Genomic DNA, 18,444 nt, shown 5'->3' with positions numbered 1-18,444 from the left:
CGCTTTCTCGGCACAATTCGCCGAAAAAGCGGCGATACTTCACCTTGGTAATATGGCCCTATGTGTACTACCGACATCTGAGGATGGGCAACAATCATTGCCATCACTTTCTTGAACACTTAAGGGACCCAAGTATGGTTGAAGGGAAGCACAGTAAATTGAAATTCTTCCCGGCCCACATTAATCCAAAGCTAATGCCTATAGGACTAGATGACTGGTATATGGAAATAAATGTCCTACAAGTCTAAGGACACCATGTGTGTCTCCTGGGTCTAGAGCTGTCAGGATCAGAGTTAGATTGAGCACCTTGAACCTTTCCTCCCTCAGGAAGGTCCAAAATTGGCCAGATACCTCCATACTTCATCGCAATGAGGAAGCAACATTTGTAGCATCCTTCTCCAAGTCACACTTGATGGCACCCTTGGATTACATAAGAGTGATCTCCTGCATTAGGAATGTGGAGTGATCCCCTAAAAGCTGCTACGATGCGGTAGGAAGACATGATGGGGAGGAGATGAATGACATACAAGATTACTCTTGAACAATTTATAAGACTCACCGATCCAACGTGCTGACTCTCCGCCGAGGACCAAAATGTCATATTCTGCCTCACACCAGATAGGAATGAGCCTGAGAAGGCACACTTAGGCAACTTGATATCCTCTGCAGCAGGGATGGAAGGACACATTAGAGCATTGCTGTCCCTGCTTGATTGAATGGTGTCTGGCGGTGCTATGCCCTTTGCCTGGCAAGGAATGGGTTGGTTTCCATGGCACAAGTTAACTAGTCTCTGAATTTTCTGTATTGTTGGGGAAATTGCTTAGCTTGAGTCTATAGACCCAAAGATCGTGCTATGGCACGAATATCCTTGACTAATTCTAGTGCCAAATCAGCTAATTCTCCAAAGTTCCTGGGACCATTGAAGGTCATGTCCATTACGGATGCTTGCACAACTCCAGAAAATTTGATTGAATGCATCCTGGCATACCTCCTGAGCAATACCTCTGCAGATGCAGTCTTTAGTTTCCAAATCGCCCCCGAGCACATACTTGGCTGCATCGTGGCCATCATGTATTGTCTGGGCTAATGAGGTCCTCAGGTGCTCCAGGCCAGCCCACAAGATGTTGTTGGCCATGTTGGTGTACCATCTCAGAAGGCAAACTGCAATAATCTATCTGAGTTCCAGACTGGCTGAAGATAACCTACTCTTTCTGAAAGCATCAATTCTTTTCAACTCCGTATCCGATGTGTTGGCTGTATAGCGATTCGGATTTCCATGCTTGCAGAAGCTTGAAAAAAATCAGGCTCTTTGGTGTCTGGTACCTAGCCAAGATGTCCAGATCATCAGGAGTCAGTCTATTCCACATAGCCAACTATCAATGTTCAACTAGTTGGAAGACACAAGCATGGATTAGGGCAGGCCATATCGCCAGAAGGGTCTCATTGAATTGCAACATCTCAGATGAAGCTGGAACTGGTAATATTTTTGTTCTTGTCTTAATAGTGGGTATCTGCACTTCTAGTGCTTCTGCTGCCCTCTGAAACACAACTGCAAACAGAGCTCTGTCTTCTGTAGATGGCCCAGGTCGTGACTAACTCGGTTTCAAGATATGTTTCTAGTTCACTTCCATTCTGTAAGTCTACATACAATGAAACCTCAGTATAATGAGGCAAGAGGAACCTGTCCTCTTCCTGATCATAATCATTGCATTGAGGGATATACAATGCTTTTTGTATTGGATCTGAATCAGAACCAAAAAATGCACGAATAGTCTACAGATACCAGCGTTGGGGCAGAGATATGAGATTGGAAACTTGTGGTATAACCATTGGTTATGCTTTGTTATTTCATAACATGACACAGGCCTTGATCGTGTCGACATCGGCTTGGGGTCAGAGTTTGGTATCAGAATCGGATAATTGCTCAGCCGCGGTGGAGTTATTGTCGGTGTGGACCCAGGGTGGACTTTGGTGTTGGTAAAGAAGACCAGGCTGGAGTCCGCACAGGCCTGGCAGTGGCAGACCGCATTGGGGGCGGGCCTTCCAGCAGATGTCCAACAGGAAACTCCTGCACTCCATGGGTCCCAAAGGAGTGCCACGGGGAGTTGGAATGGCACCAAAGATCTGCAGGATGGCCTCTATAAAGGCAGCTATCTGCTTGAGGGTTGACCACGACCAGGGAAAATTAGGTCAAATTTTAGGATTGGATTCAGGAGACCCTGTAAGGGTGAGATATCTACTCTGGGTCTGTGGTCCACCTCTGCTTCCGGCAGTCTTACCATGTTTGAAGCAACGGTGTCCTGTGTACACGACAGAAAGTACGGGGTTCTCAGGTGAGAACTAGACTACAATGATACTTTAAGTGGAGCAAAGAAATTCAACAGTGTGAATTTGAAGAAAAGGTTTTAATGGTTCTATGTAGAAAATCAGTACAGACAAGAGCATAAGGCCGACACGTCTTTCGTCACACCGTGTACGGGTGGTGACTCATCAGGGCCAGCTGTGTGCACAGTCCAGCGAAGGGCGATCCTGGATGGGGTTGAGGGCGAGCTCAAGTAATCACTGGAGCAGTTGAGGACGGGTAAGTCCAGGGCGTGGTGCTAGGGATCAAGCAGGACATGGGTAGGTGCGGTCAGCACGGTCTTTATCCGGGTAATGGATGGGCTACCATGTTTGAATCCCACAGTGTTTGGTGGGGGCATCATTCCCTAGCTCACTGTTAAAGGTTTTTGTGCCATCAGATAACCACTGAAGTTTTGAGAAGAACTCCAGACCTGCATTGAAGGGTTCAGAAAGAAAGGAACTGACGTCAACAGGCACGATTGGTGCTTTTATGCAACTCCACTCCATCACTTATGGGGTGGTAAGAAGTCACTGCGTAGACACGGGGTTCGCTCTACTGGTGTCTTGGAGCATTGCTTAAGAATACTCTGGGTCCTAAGGGTGCCTGGGGATAGTATATTGAGGAATCCGTGGTTAGAAGTATCTATCAGAACAATACATTTGGACTTGGTTAAGGTGGTTGCAACATCCAATTTAAATACCGAATGCAAAAAATAATGACAACAAAAAATGGTTTTGAAAAATTTTATTTCTTAAAGTCGACCAATACTGTAGAACATAAGAACAGCAGCAATAAAATACTAAGCCACATATTAGGAGAACTGTAATATTGATGTCTGTATAACATAGCAGTTGCACACATTTGGATTTCAATGTGAATATTAAAAAACAAACAGTGGTCAATAAAATACGCAGTCACAGTTTCTTGAGATTTACTAATGGCTGATTTGTCTCAGTGCATTACACAATACTGTGTTGTAAAACATGGAGTACAACAGTACCTCTGTAAGGCATGGTTATATCCTACGGCCCTTCCTCAGTTACACACTTCATACTCTTGGAGTACGGTCCTGTATGAATTACAAATGACAGGTAAAAATATGTTATGTTGAGCTGCAATGTAGGTTTCAGTGACGGGAAACATCCTTTACAACGCAACTTTTACCCCGCAGTGCCTTTACGACGCAACTATTACAACGCATGTCATTACAATACATAGCGCTGGGGGGCGCTCTAGGATAAGGAATAGATTTAATTTACTGTTCAACACCTTCCCTACTATCCACTGGGACTGGAGTTGGAATAGTAAATTAAACTATTCACTATCCAGCACACCTAAGCGCTATGCGTTGTAAAGGCATGCGTTGTAAAAACTGCGTTGTAAAGGCATGCGTTGTAATGTCATACATCCTTAGGTGACTAACAGAACCACACCTGCCCAACACCACATCACCATGCTTGCTATTTTTCTGTGGCTGTCCAGTAATATGTCAATGCCAGTTGGAAATGGACTCTTTGGCAAGCAAAGAGATTCATTTTCCTTGTCCTGGCTGGCATGGTGCACCAAATGGCATTCTCTGTTCCTATGAAAGTCTGTGACTCTTGCAACACAAATTCTTCATCAGCAGCGTCACATTCCAGTGTCTTTGAATCTGTAAAGCTCCAACCACGAGCTGCCTCGAGATGGTCTTTCCTGTAACACTAAATACCAAGGGCTAGATGTACGACCATTTGCTTTTGCGACTCGCAAATTGGGAAAAATTGCGAGTCGCAATTTGTGAGTCGCAAATGCACAACTGTCAGGGACACTGTTAGCGATTCCCAATGGGGTCGCAAAATGAGAGGCTCATGAATTTTAATGAGCCACTCACAATTTGCGACCCCCATTGGCAATGGCTGGCCCTCCCAGGTATGGTGACCTGCTGGGCTCAGCAGACTTCCATGTCTGGGACTGCTTTTAAATAAAGCAGGTTTTTAGTTTTTTTAATGCAGCACGTTTTCCTTAATTGCGGTCGCAAAACAGTCATACATAGGGCTCTAACTCGCTCTCAGGAAGGGACGCCCTTGAAACACCCCTTACTAATAGCGAGTTACAAATCCTAATTAGCGAGTCGCAAATAAATTGCAGCTCGCTAATTAGGATTTGTACATGGCCCTTAGGTACTTTTGCATACACAAAAATATGTCGTACATTTGGACCCAAGTTTCATCCCCTACAAAATCAATTAATAATTCCTTCATGTACCCCTTGGGTATGCACTTCTATTTTCATTCTTGTTTTTTAAATGGTAATACATAAACTAGGTGGTACCATCCTGATGGCTTATCAGTTACCACCCTTTCAAAATATATTCTTCCCAGACTGAAGAGGCACCTCTTACCGCACTAATGCACCTTTACTCAATTTTCAGTGGAGATTGGCACAAGTACAGTCAATTCCTTTTTAAAATTGTTAACCACAGTAACTGAGGTGCACCCAAACTGCTTGTGAATTAATCTTTTTTTTAAAAATAAGTGAGGAGACAGCCTTACAGAAAGAATCACACATTTGAATTCAGGAAGAATTTTAAAACTCCACCACCTGGAATAACCCAGAGACATTGAGGATTTAGACTCTGCCACCACACCAGGCATCAGTGTGTTTTTAAACAGATTTTGTTGTGCTCCTTGGAAAGAGAAGATACTTTTCAAGCTGGTGGAATGCTGCTTCTCCTGCTGCCTCTTGTTTCTGGAAGTTACAGCAAGATTTTGAGGTACCATTGCGACCACCTATATGAATACAGGGGGCTGGGGGCAGTGGCGGGTAAGCAACCACTTTAATCCATACTACACGATAAAATAGTTTCAAAATACACACTTTACAGTATTTCCCCTATCATGGTTTATATTTTGAGTTTTTCTTTTTTGAAGTGTTACAAGCTTAGTTTTAGACCATCAAGAGTTTGATTTCTACATTTGACGCGCTGATAATGACACAATCGTTCAATGGAAAAAAACTGATTTTGTGTACATTGAAAGTCTTATTTTTGGTTCTGCATATATGATATGACATTGGTATATAGAAAACCTTGAACGCACATAATTTTCAAAGAATTACTGGACACTGTAGTCTATAATTGCTACCCTTTGTAGATCACACTGCTTATATGACTTTGTATGGAATGCCCTTCATATGTACAATGCTTGATAAATTAGTATGAAATATTAAATACATTCACAGTATCCCATGAACTAAATTCACTGTTAAGTTTAATGTACATTAGGAACACATTTCACAGCTTTTGTATAGTTAGTATGAATTATACACAAAATTGAAAGGGGAAACAGAAGCTCTCAAAGCGGGCGATTTGTTTACTGAAAAACATGAAAAGAAATGGTCCTGGCATGCTGGGAGTTTTTTTCCCTGTATGTGGGGACCATAGAGTTTTCCTGTCAGTCCCAAAATTTACAAAAGGAACGACCACCCTAAATAGAGTGAACGCTGTGTCTTACTTTTTCCAATATCTCAGTGGCGGGCGGGCTGTCGGTAAGCGGTTTCCACCGACGGAGCCATGAGAGGCTCCGCATTGGATACCTTGGGCTCCCCACCTCCCCCGACTCAAAAGAGTGTGAGAACCACAAGTTGGTTGGATGAGAGATCTGAGAATATCCCATATCCACCAAATTCTAAATGAGCTCCAAAGCATTTGTTTATCTTGGTAGGAACTATGAATCATATTTACAGAGCTTGTATATTTTAGTGTGAATTATGATTAAAATAGTTTTCATATGCCTTCTTGTGAACTGTAAATAACCTCTACAGTGCTTGCATAGCTTAGAATTCACAGTGTTTGCATCTCAGTATGAATCATGAACTAAATTCACAATGTGTGTGTACATAACATGAATTACATTTACACTGTTTGCATAACTTAGTATGAACTATGAACTGTATTTACTCTGTATAGCTTAGTATAAATTATATTTTCATACTGGCATATAGCTTAGTCTGTATTAGGATTTACCTTCATAGGATGTTGAGAGCGCAGAATGCATCATGGTACCTGTTCATAACACTTAATTCTTGGAAGCAATCGTGAGTTATGACTCAGTCACTGAACTACCATGTCTCATTGCATATTCACAGACTTATTTACAAATTCTATACATGTACAAAATATCTTTAAAACCCAGTGTGACTTACAATTCAACTTTACAGTGCAAGCCAAAAATGAAAGTTTCCACACATTATAGGTTCTCCGTTCGGTGTTTTTCTGATTATTATAGGTGTTGGTGTTCAGTTTTATCAGTTGGCCATTGGTTTTCTTGTATCGCTGTTTGATTGTACTGTATTCATCACTTTGCATATCACCATATTTAGTCACTATTGTTTCACCCTGTTTTCCCCTCTACTTAAAAGCACAGGTTTCCATCAAGTTGAATTCTTTTGACTTGTGTTTTGTGATGATTTGATCTGGGTAGTTGCATCAGTCGGAGTCTGGGTGACGTGTGCAAGAGTTCCCGTGAGCCGTATTCTGCATCGTACTCTATGTGTTTGGGATTTCCTGCTGGCTGAAAATGAAGCATCAAAATGTGGCCTCTTAATTTCTTCTTCAATGGCAGTGATTTGCCATGGTGTAAATGCCCCTGTGTAGTGGTACAAAAGTCAAAGTCTTAATGCTGTGAAATGTTTACCTACTAGAACACTGGAATGTTGAGAGCGCCCATTGAAGACAATGGAGTAGCACAGGGCCAAAAATAGCAGAATGTCCTTCTGCTCCGACATTCCATTTTTTTATTTCTGTTTAACTGTTATTAAAGTAGGCATTTCACCGTTAGTAGCTGGGATGCTCTAATAGCCTTAAGGGCATTCTTCTTCAGGCTATACCTTTTTAAAGACCCTCTCCCTCGTCAAAGGTCCTCACCTATAACTCAGACCTATAACTCAGGTTCAGGGCCATTAACAACCATTAAAGACATAGGCAGCAGACTATAACGCTATATTAGCAATTATATTAGGAATAGTGCAATGTTGGGAAGATAAACATGAAGCACTAAAAACGACATTACAATGAGAGCAAAGACCATCTTAAAATTCTCTGGTATTCTAGAAGAGAAAGCAGTTAACCTATTGTACCAGGCTCTATATTAGAGTATACCCCAAAACCTTCTATGATTATCCAATGAGGAATGGGCAGACTAAAATATCTGTACAAGTGAATGGGCTATATTAACTATTATAATTTACTGACTCCGGAAAACAAGGCTCTATGGATCCTCTCTTAGGACAAGAGTTTGTCTGTGCTTAAATGAAACAAATGAACAGAAACAAAGTTAAAATCTTTTTAGTAGAGAGAGAAAAGTCTGAAAATTTGACAAAGGGACAGAGTTTGAACAAGTTACTCTGGATTAAGCAAAACCATCCCTTTTTTGTGATCAGCAAAGATTTACAAGTAATTGGGGAAATAGTACCCAGTGAACAAATAATCACCTTAATTGACAATACTCAACACGTATTCCTTCCACACAAATGTATCTGGATGAATTAAACACGACCTATGGCAGTCCAACCCCTATAAATCCTACGGTGCACAACCATAGCCTTCTCCCATAATACAGATTACTTGAATTACTCAGAGCTGGCGCAGCAAGAATACCGTGGGCTAATACGGCTTAAGAGTGACAAAACCACTACACGTATTACAACTCGGACACAAATATCATTGGGTGAGGAGGCGTTCAGATCGGGGCTGCCATTAGCTTTAGCTGGGTTAAACCAGAATTGAATTCCATGTCCAAAACTGGAGTATAAATCTTTAATTTCCTTTGTAAGCCAACACTTTCCCAAAAGGCTACAACTCCCTTAATTATAGCTCTTAATTATTGCTGATACTTGAACACTTCATTCTTCATGGCTAATCAAAGGATAAGTATCAATATTCAATAGAACAAGATGATCACACTCTCAGAGTATCTCCTCTAAGTATGCATAAAACCACATCAATATCCCTGGTTATAGTGCGTAGAGAAGGTCTGTAATGTTTCATCACTAGAAAAAAGAAATCCTTCTTGTGAGGATGGGAGGACTCACACACCCAGAGGTGGCATGATTCATCGTTATTGCCCTCCTCTGTCTGGCATATGGTAGTGGGTAACTACCCTGGTCAGAGGTGTGCTCTTTGGAGGATGCAACAAGGGGCGTCCCTATGACAGTGGTATGGATGAGGTATGACAAATAATACAGAGGGCAGAGAAGTGACGAGGTAGATGACATTAATATTACCTCTGGGTGGACTGAAACTTTATTATAGACTCCAACGGGCAGGGTTAAAAAGACCAAGGGGTTTTAATTCACCCAGCTAGAGTAGCTCTTGTCAAATCATCAAATATGAATTCCAGATTGATATAATCAAAATCAATTCTAGGAAACTAACCACTGCCAAAAAGCAAACTGCAAACCACTCTATTGTCCGAACCAGCTGAGGTGGTGAAATCCCAGTTTGAAAAGCGCTACCCTTGTAACTCAAAATCATAACCTCTTAATTTAACTAAAGCATTTAATATAGCCTTTTAGCCTGCCGTAGCAAGCTATACCGGCCATTAAAGGCCCGCTCCAGCGCTAAAGTGAGTGGGACTTTAATGCTTGTATATCCCAGCTACAAAGGGCAATAAAGCTATTAGAACATTCTGCCACGAGAGGGTAGAATGTTCTAAAAAATAAAAAAAAACTCCTCATGGAGCCCGAGGGGGTTTTAATCCCCTTGGGCTCTGTGAGGCCTTTGTTTACAGTAACAGCTGTGAACAAACATTGGAATGTTGGAGCACCAGGCTTCTATCGCCCATTAGAAGCCCAGAGCACTCCATTGTTTTCAATGGAGCTCCCAACATTCCAATGTTCTAATAATTAGAGAAGTACACCTTCTTGTGAAAATCTTGCTCCTGACCCAAATCAGTTCAATGCCTAAACACAGACTAAAGATATAATCCAACAAAATATATCTACTGTTATAAATTTCAGACCATCTCCCTCATCGCCTACCATAGAAATTAGTTAAATAACTCTTCTGCCTTTGTCCTTATAGATCAGGGAGCAACGGCTTGCTAATGAACTCAGCTGCGATTAAAAACATATTAAGGTACAGCGCTAGAATATCAATGTATAAACATCGATGTACAGAAATATCGAGGTAAAAATACAGCGGGATAGAAATATCGATGGAAAAAATATTGTGGTCAAGAATATCGATTGTTAGGTAAGTAATATTGATTGCAAAAATATCAAAGTGTTAATACAAAAATATAGTTGTTTAAAATATCGAATTATTATTAATGTTATGTATTTTAGTATTTTGTATGAGAATTGTTTGTAATTTTAGTACGTGTTAAAATTTTAGTAGTAAATATTTTTTTTTAATACAATTTTGCGTTTTTAGTTTGAAAGCGGGTTGTGGGTTTATAGGGGAATAGGGTGGGAAGTAATTTAATTTTATAGATTTTATTTATTATTTATAGTAGTTAATAAAAAAATAGAATTTTGCGTTTTTTAGTTCTGTAGTGGGTTGTGGATTTATAGGGGAATATGGTGGGAAGTAATTTAATTATATGAAATGTATTTATTTATTTATATTTATTCATAATTGTATAGTTGTGATGTTATTGGGTTAAAAGTGTACACTAATTTATTAATTATTGATTGATAATTAGTTGTTAATTTTAATGAATTTATTAATTAATTATGGTAAGTGTTTAATTTTACGTGTGTGTTGTGGTGTTTATAGATGTAAATGGTGGAAAGTAATTTATTTTTATTGATTAATTATTACATATTTGTGAATTAATTTTTATTAATTAATTAGTAATTATTAATTGCAATTGTGTAATTAATTTTAGGTGTGTGTTGTGGAAATTATAGTGTTAAACAATGTGTAATTAATTAATGTTTATGATCTGTTTAATAATATATTTTAATTTAAATATTATTTATGTCAATAATGGAAATTTTATTTAAAGAAAATGTTGATTTTTTTTTATTGGTGTGGTATCCAGCACTTTCCCTACTTTTGCACTCACTGGAGTGGGACTAGTAATGTTTCCCCCTCCGCTATCCAACACTTTCCCTACTGTTGCACTCACGGGAGTGGGAATAGTAATTTTTACCCCTCCACTATCCAACCCTTTCCCTACTGTTGCACTCACTGGAGTGGGAATAGTAATTATTTACCCCTCCACTATCCAACATTTTCCCTGCTATTGTAATTATTGTGTTGTTGTGAAATGTATGTTTTTTTATAGTTTAATGTGTTAATTAATTATAGGATGTTTCTTTTATTTTAAATTATTGATATATGTATATATTGTATTTTTATATAATTTAAAATGTATAAATTAAATAAATATAAGTTAATAAAATGTATTTAAGTAAATATATGGATATGTACACATTTTTCTGTGTTTATAGTTTTTAAATTGTTTGTCATATTTAGTTAAAATAGATATTAAATGTAATTTATTTTGTTAAAAATATTAATATTATTTAATATATTTTGTTTAAGTTATATATATTTTTTACATGGATATTTTTTACATCTATATTTTTTACTTCGATATTTTTGATTCAATATTATTGTACTTACCTGTTTAAGTATGGGGAGTCGATATTTTTGTAATCGATATTTTTACATCAATATTTTTATCAAATATATTTTTTACATCAATATTTAAACATGGAACCACATATTAACAGTTATGTACGGAAACATTTATGCATTGCCAACATTTTGACATTCTAAGGGCTCATTGCCATATCGCAACGAAACACGTATCCACAGCCATTTGCATTAGAATTCTACACACTGCACATAGTTTCTTCTTGAAACACTTGCTTTCCTACACTTTTTTACCTCTTCAAACTATTTAAAATCATTGACCGGAGCCACATAATCAAGTCCCTGTGCACTTTCATGGATAGTTAAGGAACAGTCTAAATTGGGGTCACATCTTTTCCCTTAGTCCGGTTCCGACTCACCCACATTCGCATTGTTAATCTTACACTGTTATTTCACTGTCTGCTGCTGCCTAATAGTCTATCCTATAACCCACTGTCTCTACCATGTCTATGTAGTGGTTATGTACTCTTGTTAGGCGTGTGGGTATCTCCATTCGTTAATACACTGACACTGCCCAGCAATCCGCGAAGACATGCAGTGACCATGACATTCATCGTACCAACTTATCTTCTTTCCAAGAAGAATAACTCAACACTTTAGAAAGCAGCCTCCAACTACTCATCGCCCAAAAATATAAATTTTCTGATATTCAGAGCATCTGCCGGAGTTATTCTTTCTCTGTAAATTCTCCACTCTTGACTACCATGCCAAATCTTTTGATTTCACCTTTGATTACAAACATGCAATAGTTATTAGCAACAAACACCTTGGTAAATGCTCCAGTTTCCAATACATCCCAGCCCTGGGATCCATATTACGTGACTTTTCTACCTTCTAATACTTTCTCTGCTGGTAGGCCTATACAGATCCAGTCTACTCGCACACTCAAAGACCTAGCCTCCACCATGCCATGCCCATTCTGGGTAACCATTACTGATTCACCATTGCAGAGCAGGTCAACATCAAAACAGACTAAAGCTGACCAGGTGACCTAATCATTTCAGAAAACCGCAAACGTAACATAGCAAGATGTTTCTGTTTCTCTAGGCAGGTTTGGAGCGAGGACTGGCGTAGCCGATATTTCCTAACTTGGGTTTAAGACATTTTAGGAGGAATGAGTTATTCTCCTAAATCTTTCATATCAATCCTATGCTCTCCTGTCTGATTACGGATTACAAACCAGTAGGAATTATCCAGTTTACTTTGTATCCAATTGTATAGGTGCAATAGGGCACTATAAGCTAGACGTTTAGGGATTCTGGCTCACTACTGAGGTGCACTTCTTCCCCTTGGTAAGCATGGTTTCGTATGTCTACGCCTCAAATTGGGGTCAGGTAACTATCGCATGAAACACTATCTTCGTAGTTACCTGTAGCGGTGGATGTTATATCCTCCAGGGCACTATGAATGATTGAAAATCCTTCTTGTTTTTGTTGATTAGTTATCAAGCATCAAAAGATGAACCCCGCGCAGCACCCAAAAATGCTGCAATGAATATACATCAGATATATTTACACCGAATAGAATTAACAGTTTTTTGCATTTTCACTGTATGCACTGAAAACGCGGCTTGTGCAACCCTTGAAGATCCTTAGCAAATACACCCATGGGCAAATTCAACTTTGTTCTATTGGTTAATATCTGGACATTGCATTTCCTGGTGGTTTTCATAAGAAAGTAGCACAAATCCTCACACGGTTTGTGACCCTAACTCCAATTAAAAAACCCAGAACCATTCTCCATTGTACCTTAAGTTATATGATAAACCCATTCATGATAAAACCTGGTTGAAATTGTTTTCAGTCTGAGGACACTGAGTGACATGCATCTCTGAGGCTATTGGAAAACATCTTGGTTCACACAGGCCGCATTCCTTGTTGCTTCAATTCTTCCTAGCTAGAATTCCAGTTTATAATCAACTCAAGGAAATGTTGATAAGGTTTAGCAAAGATATATTGAGGTATAGAGGTTGTTCTGCATAAATAGTCCATTCATCTGCAGGAGACACTCCATGTATCTGTAAACATTGAAGTGGTCTAACTTCATAAAGTGCACTGCCTGGATACATATTCTGTTGTTTACATTGAGGGCTGTGAGCCTTTCACCACCATGGAGTATGCCAGTGAGGTATTCCGCTCAAAAACATTGCGGCCATCCCTCTGAAGAAGGATCCATCGGTCACACTGCAGCGCTGGACCAGTCCTCCCAACTTTGGATCGAGGAGAATGTACTCCTTCTACTGAGCATCGTTGGGTACTCTGCTTTCTGGCTCGTCCTCCTTCGTTTCCAAATCACCCATGCGATTAGAGTCAGCAGAAGCAGAACACTTAGGTGTAAGGAGATGACCCCAACTGCAAGAACCGGAAATTGTGTTATATTCTCAATCACGCTGTACCCAATTTTTACTTCACAATTAGGCTTATTGATTATTATGGCTTTCTAGAGGATCTTAACTCTCTAGAAATTATTGTCTTTCAATTTAGGAGGCATATTTACTAATGGAATGGTTCAAGTTGGTAAATGCTAATTTGCCAGTTGATGCTCCTCAAGAGTTGATTGTAGAACCCATCCACTAATACATAAATATCAGGTGTGATATTAAACCTTGTTTTGCTTAGCAACTGTGGTGGTTTTAGGTGGATTCTGAATCTGTAGAGAATTATCTAAATAGAGTCCTTGCCTATTCCACTTTATAAAGATAAAATACTGGTCTATAAGATTGAACAGCGATGAAAAACTCTTACCAATTGGAAGAATGTTGGCATGCTCGTCAGATGGCACATAAACATCCTGCAAAAGAGCGGAAAATAGTGCTAATCAAAGAGGAAAATTCAGAAACACGATGGAAAAAGTTGGAGATCTACCTCGCATGGATTTACTGCTATGATTCGATCTCTGACTTTTTGTGGATTTTCTAAAATCCTCAGAATTCATGTCAATCTGCCCAAACATGTACATCAGGCTGCAGACTTTACTTGTAGACGTCCATGCAACCATTCCCAATCCATAGGATACTCACAATGTATGTCGTGGGTCGGTCCTTTAGGCAGGTGACGTTCTTCTCCTGGAGGAATATGTTGAGTAAGCGATGACTGCAGTCGCTGAACACAGCCTTCATGTTGTGCCTGGAAGAGCCAGAGGGCGCATCATCACTGACCACAGCCATGCGTGGATTAAAGTTACGCATGGGTTTATGTACAGATGTTCCTTACTAGAAACTACTGCCGACTACAACCAACACAACAACATGTGCTAAGTGTGGGATGCTCAACAGTAAAGTGAGGAAGACATGGCAACAGTGGAGGGCCAAAAACTATATACTGCTATTCCTTTTGCTCTGGGGGGCCGAGGGGAAGCAAAGGGATAGGAAAGTAAGGGATAGAATAGAGTGTGGAGGATAGGAGAAGAGAAGGAAAGGAGAGGGGGAGGGAGTGGAAGAAAAGGAAGCGTATGAAAATGAAGGGGAGGCGAAGGAAGCGAAGAGGAGGGAAGGGAAATGAAAGGGAGGGAAGAGAAAGCATGCAGAAGGAAGGAAAGGGAAGGAAGGGTAAAGAAGGTTGGAAGCGGTGGGCAAAGGAATGAAGATGGAATGGACAGACGAATGTACAGATGTTCCTGGTTTGGGGACATGGAGTAGATGGATGGATTCACCATGTATGGCTCACCACTAAGAAGTGAAATATCTCCAGGACAAGTTTAACTATGCCATGGAAATACAACTGTGACATTCACGTACACCACAGCAATGGATACTGATGTTACCCCAGGTTTTGAACATAGTTTGACATCAGGGATTTCATTTCCTAGGAATTCTGCAATAATGCACCTGACCTACGGAAAGACCCCCCTGCGGAAGAGAAAGACTGAACTGATGATGGCAAGGAGCTGAAACCCGCTGTCAGCCATTTACATCTCACGAAACCGGATTAAAGACTTAAAGGGCAAAAATGCTTGGGAAACTCCTAAAACGCCTAAAATGCTGCTTTGTCTGAGATCTAGTGAAACAGCCATTTTTCAGAAGAACAGCTGTTTCATTGTGGGGATGCAACCTTAAAAAGCTGCATACTTGTACCAGACAAGAGGAGAGTAACACGAGTAGCATCCTTCTCCCTTCTCCAAATCCCATTTCATTCATAGATGTGTCTAGTGGCAGAGACATCAAGATTGGTTTGTGCCAGGATTGGTGAAGGCATGCCAGTTTCTCATAGTGGACTTCCAATGAAATAATTCAGCCCACAGACTCCCAGGTCATGTGCAGAAGCATTGGTATTAAGAGTGTGGGGTCGAGAAGCGTCTCTTTCTAGTAAGTGGTAATGCTAGTTTGCGATATCCTGGCGATGTAAACCCAGTCTCTTGGAATGAGGATTGATCCTCTCCACAAAGTTGCAGGTGTTTGTGGTGGATGACTTTATATGTGAGGCCTGCTGAATTGTGCCCACCCCTGTGAGCAAAAAGCAACTGAGTGATTGAAGCAGCTACTCCAGCAGACCAGAAATTTGTAGTTGTTAGAAAAAGTTCTTAATTCTCAATAGTCCGTTCTTCTGCTAGAGTGATACAGGTCTATGGAAGTAGAACTAGAGGCCATCACATACAGGACACCTAGTTTCTTACCCAGTGTGCTTCGATAACAAACAGTGTCCATGGGACACAGGGCAGTGGCATTCCTGCGTGTCGTGAATCATTCCCAGATTGTGACCCATCTCATGAGCCACGTACTTTGCCAAGTCAGTGGCGCTGACTCCAGAATCCTAGAATAAAAACAGAGGTTATCTTCTGGTGTAAATGTCATTGCACTAGGTTTACATCCAATCACTTGTACAAGAATGAAGGCATAAATGCTGTGTACTGGTTAGGCTCTTTCATGTATAGATTAAGGCTATTGCATCATCACGAGGATGTAACAGCAAACACACAATTCAGGTATTTATTGATTCTGTTGTCAGATTGCTCTATATCCTTCTTGTTTTTCTTGTATTATTACAGCACATCATTAGTATTTCACCCTCTTCCCTGGTGTCTCTGATCTTCACTCAAAAAGGCATATTTGAATCCACTCTTCAAATCCTTATGCCACTGGCCAAAACAACAGCCAACATGCAAACAAACCAAGGAGTCAATTCACAGAGGAATGTATGAGGATGTGAAGAAGTTCTTCAGAACTGGTCACATAGTTTGGAACATTGGGCCATATGTATGAACACAGAGAAAGCTAACTTGCTGATCCAAGACTGGATGGATCCCCGGCCCGGACATGGACGGCCGCCCCTCCATCATTCAGAATGCCAACTCTCTGGGATTTACTCTTGACAGATGTCAACCTCTAGAAACGTATCTCCTCCATGGTTAAGAGTGCTCTTTTGGGGTATCAGGAACCACATCCCAGTGCACAACCTTAAATCTGTTGTCCAGGCACTTGTGCTTTCCAGCATTCCCAAACTTCACCTAGGTCCTCTCAGAGTAGTCCTACACGCTGCTTCACGACAGGAGACAAGAAATCTGACCACATCTCCCCCATTCTTCGCTACTTTCAGTGGTTTCCCATAGAAGCGAGAGCCTCTCCGAAAAACTGAAAATCTCAGGCACTACCTGAGACTAACTAAATGCTAGATTGTTCCTCCTTGAAACACACACCTTCAAGCATTAACAATACATGAGCCAATCCTTCTCTGGAAGCGCCACAAGGTTTACACTCTCCATCCGAGCAATTGCCTGCCCACATGTCAAATCACCTTCAAAAACAGACCTCTAAGCTCTACTCTTTGAACGACACCTGATCTAACCTACTCATGCACCCTCCCACTTAGTGCAGCACAATCTCAACTAACACAAATGATTGTGGTCCAGCTTGTGGTACTGTATCACCTGCTTGTCACTGCTATGTTTTAGCAATCTGGCCACAAATCATCCACCTAAAAATTGTTATTGTTCCCCAGGTCCACAATCTCGGTTTTATCCGAATTACACTTCTGATAGCTTTGTTGCATCCATCTAATAACCTGCGATAACCAAGTTTTAAGGGTCGCTTCTGAAGTGCCAGAAACTCTATCCAGTGCCATAATGAGCAGAGTGTCATCAGCATATGACACTACTTTGACCTGAACTATTCCAATCTCCTCCTCCAAGAATTACCTTTGGCATTAAAGGGTAACGCTTTGTCCTTAATTCTCGGAGGCGGGAGTTTAGAGAATGAGACAGGCTTTAAAATTTTATTTGGGGCAGTTCTACATAGCACAAACAAATGCAGAGTTTAGAACTCTGTTTTTGTTTGCACTATGTTATTAAACTGCCAAAAATTAAATGCTGCTCATCTGTCACCAAACATACCAATAGATCCAATCAAGGCCGGCTATAGGACAGTGCGACCGGTGCCACTGCACCGGGTGCTCCATCTTCAAGGGGGTGCCGTGTTTGGAAGTATTTTATGGTTTGAAAACCACCTGCTGCTGCACTGCTGGCCTCTGGCAATTTTCATGCAACAATAAAAATGTCAAGATAACTCCGGTGATTAATGTTCTTCCTGGAGAGAGAAGGAGTTTTGTCTAGTGGAAGTTTTAACTTATTTTATGGTAGCACAGAGGGTTAATATGCCTGCTGCAAAGAATGTGTACCATGCAGATCAAAAAGTGCATATAGGTCAGTACTTTTGTCAGAGAGATCTTTTTGTTACTAGCAGTGCAGATGTTAAAATCCTAACATGGAACAGTGAGATAATAACTGTCATCAAAGAGCTGCATGCAAACTGTAAGGTATAGATTAGAGCACTAGGATTTTTTCATCCGTCTCATTATTCTAATATTTCAAAAAGGGTTCATTTCCGTAAAAAAAGGAATCCTTTTTATTAAATGTAACCTCCAACCATGGGGTTATGTTTTAAATTCTGAGTCTGTGCTTATCCAGACCAAGCACTCTTAAACTATACTGTCTACCAGTATGGATAACGTGTGACTCACCTTGTAGTCTTCTGGCTTATGTAACATTTCCTCTACACTGATTACACACATATGATTGTCCCTGTGTAATGTGTGTATGATGTAAATTGCTCCGACACCCTACACTGGTGTAGATGGCACTATATAGCTAAATACATCTGAGAGAGAGTGGTTATGGAGACTACAGGGGCACTGTTAACCGCATGCGTGCGGCGGCTTTTTTCGCGCTGTGCGGCTTTTTTCGCGCTGTGCGGCTTTTTTTTAAAAAGCTGCGTTACATGACGAGCTGAGCTCGTCATGAGCATGCGAGCGGCACAGCTCATGACGAGCTCAGCTCGTCATGAGCACGGAAGGGGTTTTAAAGAGCGGTAGTGAGGGAGTCGATTGGGGGTGCCAATAAACATTGTCGCACAGGGCGCCACCAGCGCTAAAGCAGGCCCTGAATCCGATACTGGCAGGTTGCCTCTGCTTCAATACAAGTAAGTGGAGAAAATACATTCTATATAAAATCACATAAATAAAAACAA

At 40.5% G+C, this 18,444-nt stretch overlaps 1 protein-coding gene across 1 annotated transcript in view; it reads right to left on the bottom strand.

The window, feature by feature from the left end:
* Positions 1-13,147: 13,147 nt before the first annotated feature.
* The window catches only part of LOC144819229 (snake venom metalloproteinase BjussuMP-2-like), a 183,682-nt gene continuing 178,385 nt past the window's right edge, over positions 13,148-18,444 (bottom strand). Inside the window, exons 11-14 of the mRNA XM_078677197.1 lie at positions 15,600-15,736; positions 14,008-14,113; positions 13,733-13,778; positions 13,148-13,339 (exon numbers count right to left, since the gene is read on the bottom strand). Coding sequence (XP_078533323.1) covers positions 13,167-13,339; positions 13,733-13,778; positions 14,008-14,113; positions 15,600-15,736 — 462 coding nt within the window. The 3' untranslated portion in view covers positions 13,148-13,166. The remainder of the gene's footprint in view (positions 13,340-13,732; positions 13,779-14,007; positions 14,114-15,599; positions 15,737-18,444) is intronic.

Source organism: Lissotriton helveticus, chromosome 2_1 (assembly GCF_964261635.1).
Source record: "Lissotriton helveticus chromosome 2_1, aLisHel1.1, whole genome shotgun sequence".
NCBI classification, from domain to species: domain Eukaryota; kingdom Metazoa; phylum Chordata; class Amphibia; order Caudata; family Salamandridae; genus Lissotriton; species Lissotriton helveticus.
Note: the sequence above shows the minus strand (reverse complement) of the source record. Positions and strands in the feature narration are given on the sequence as shown.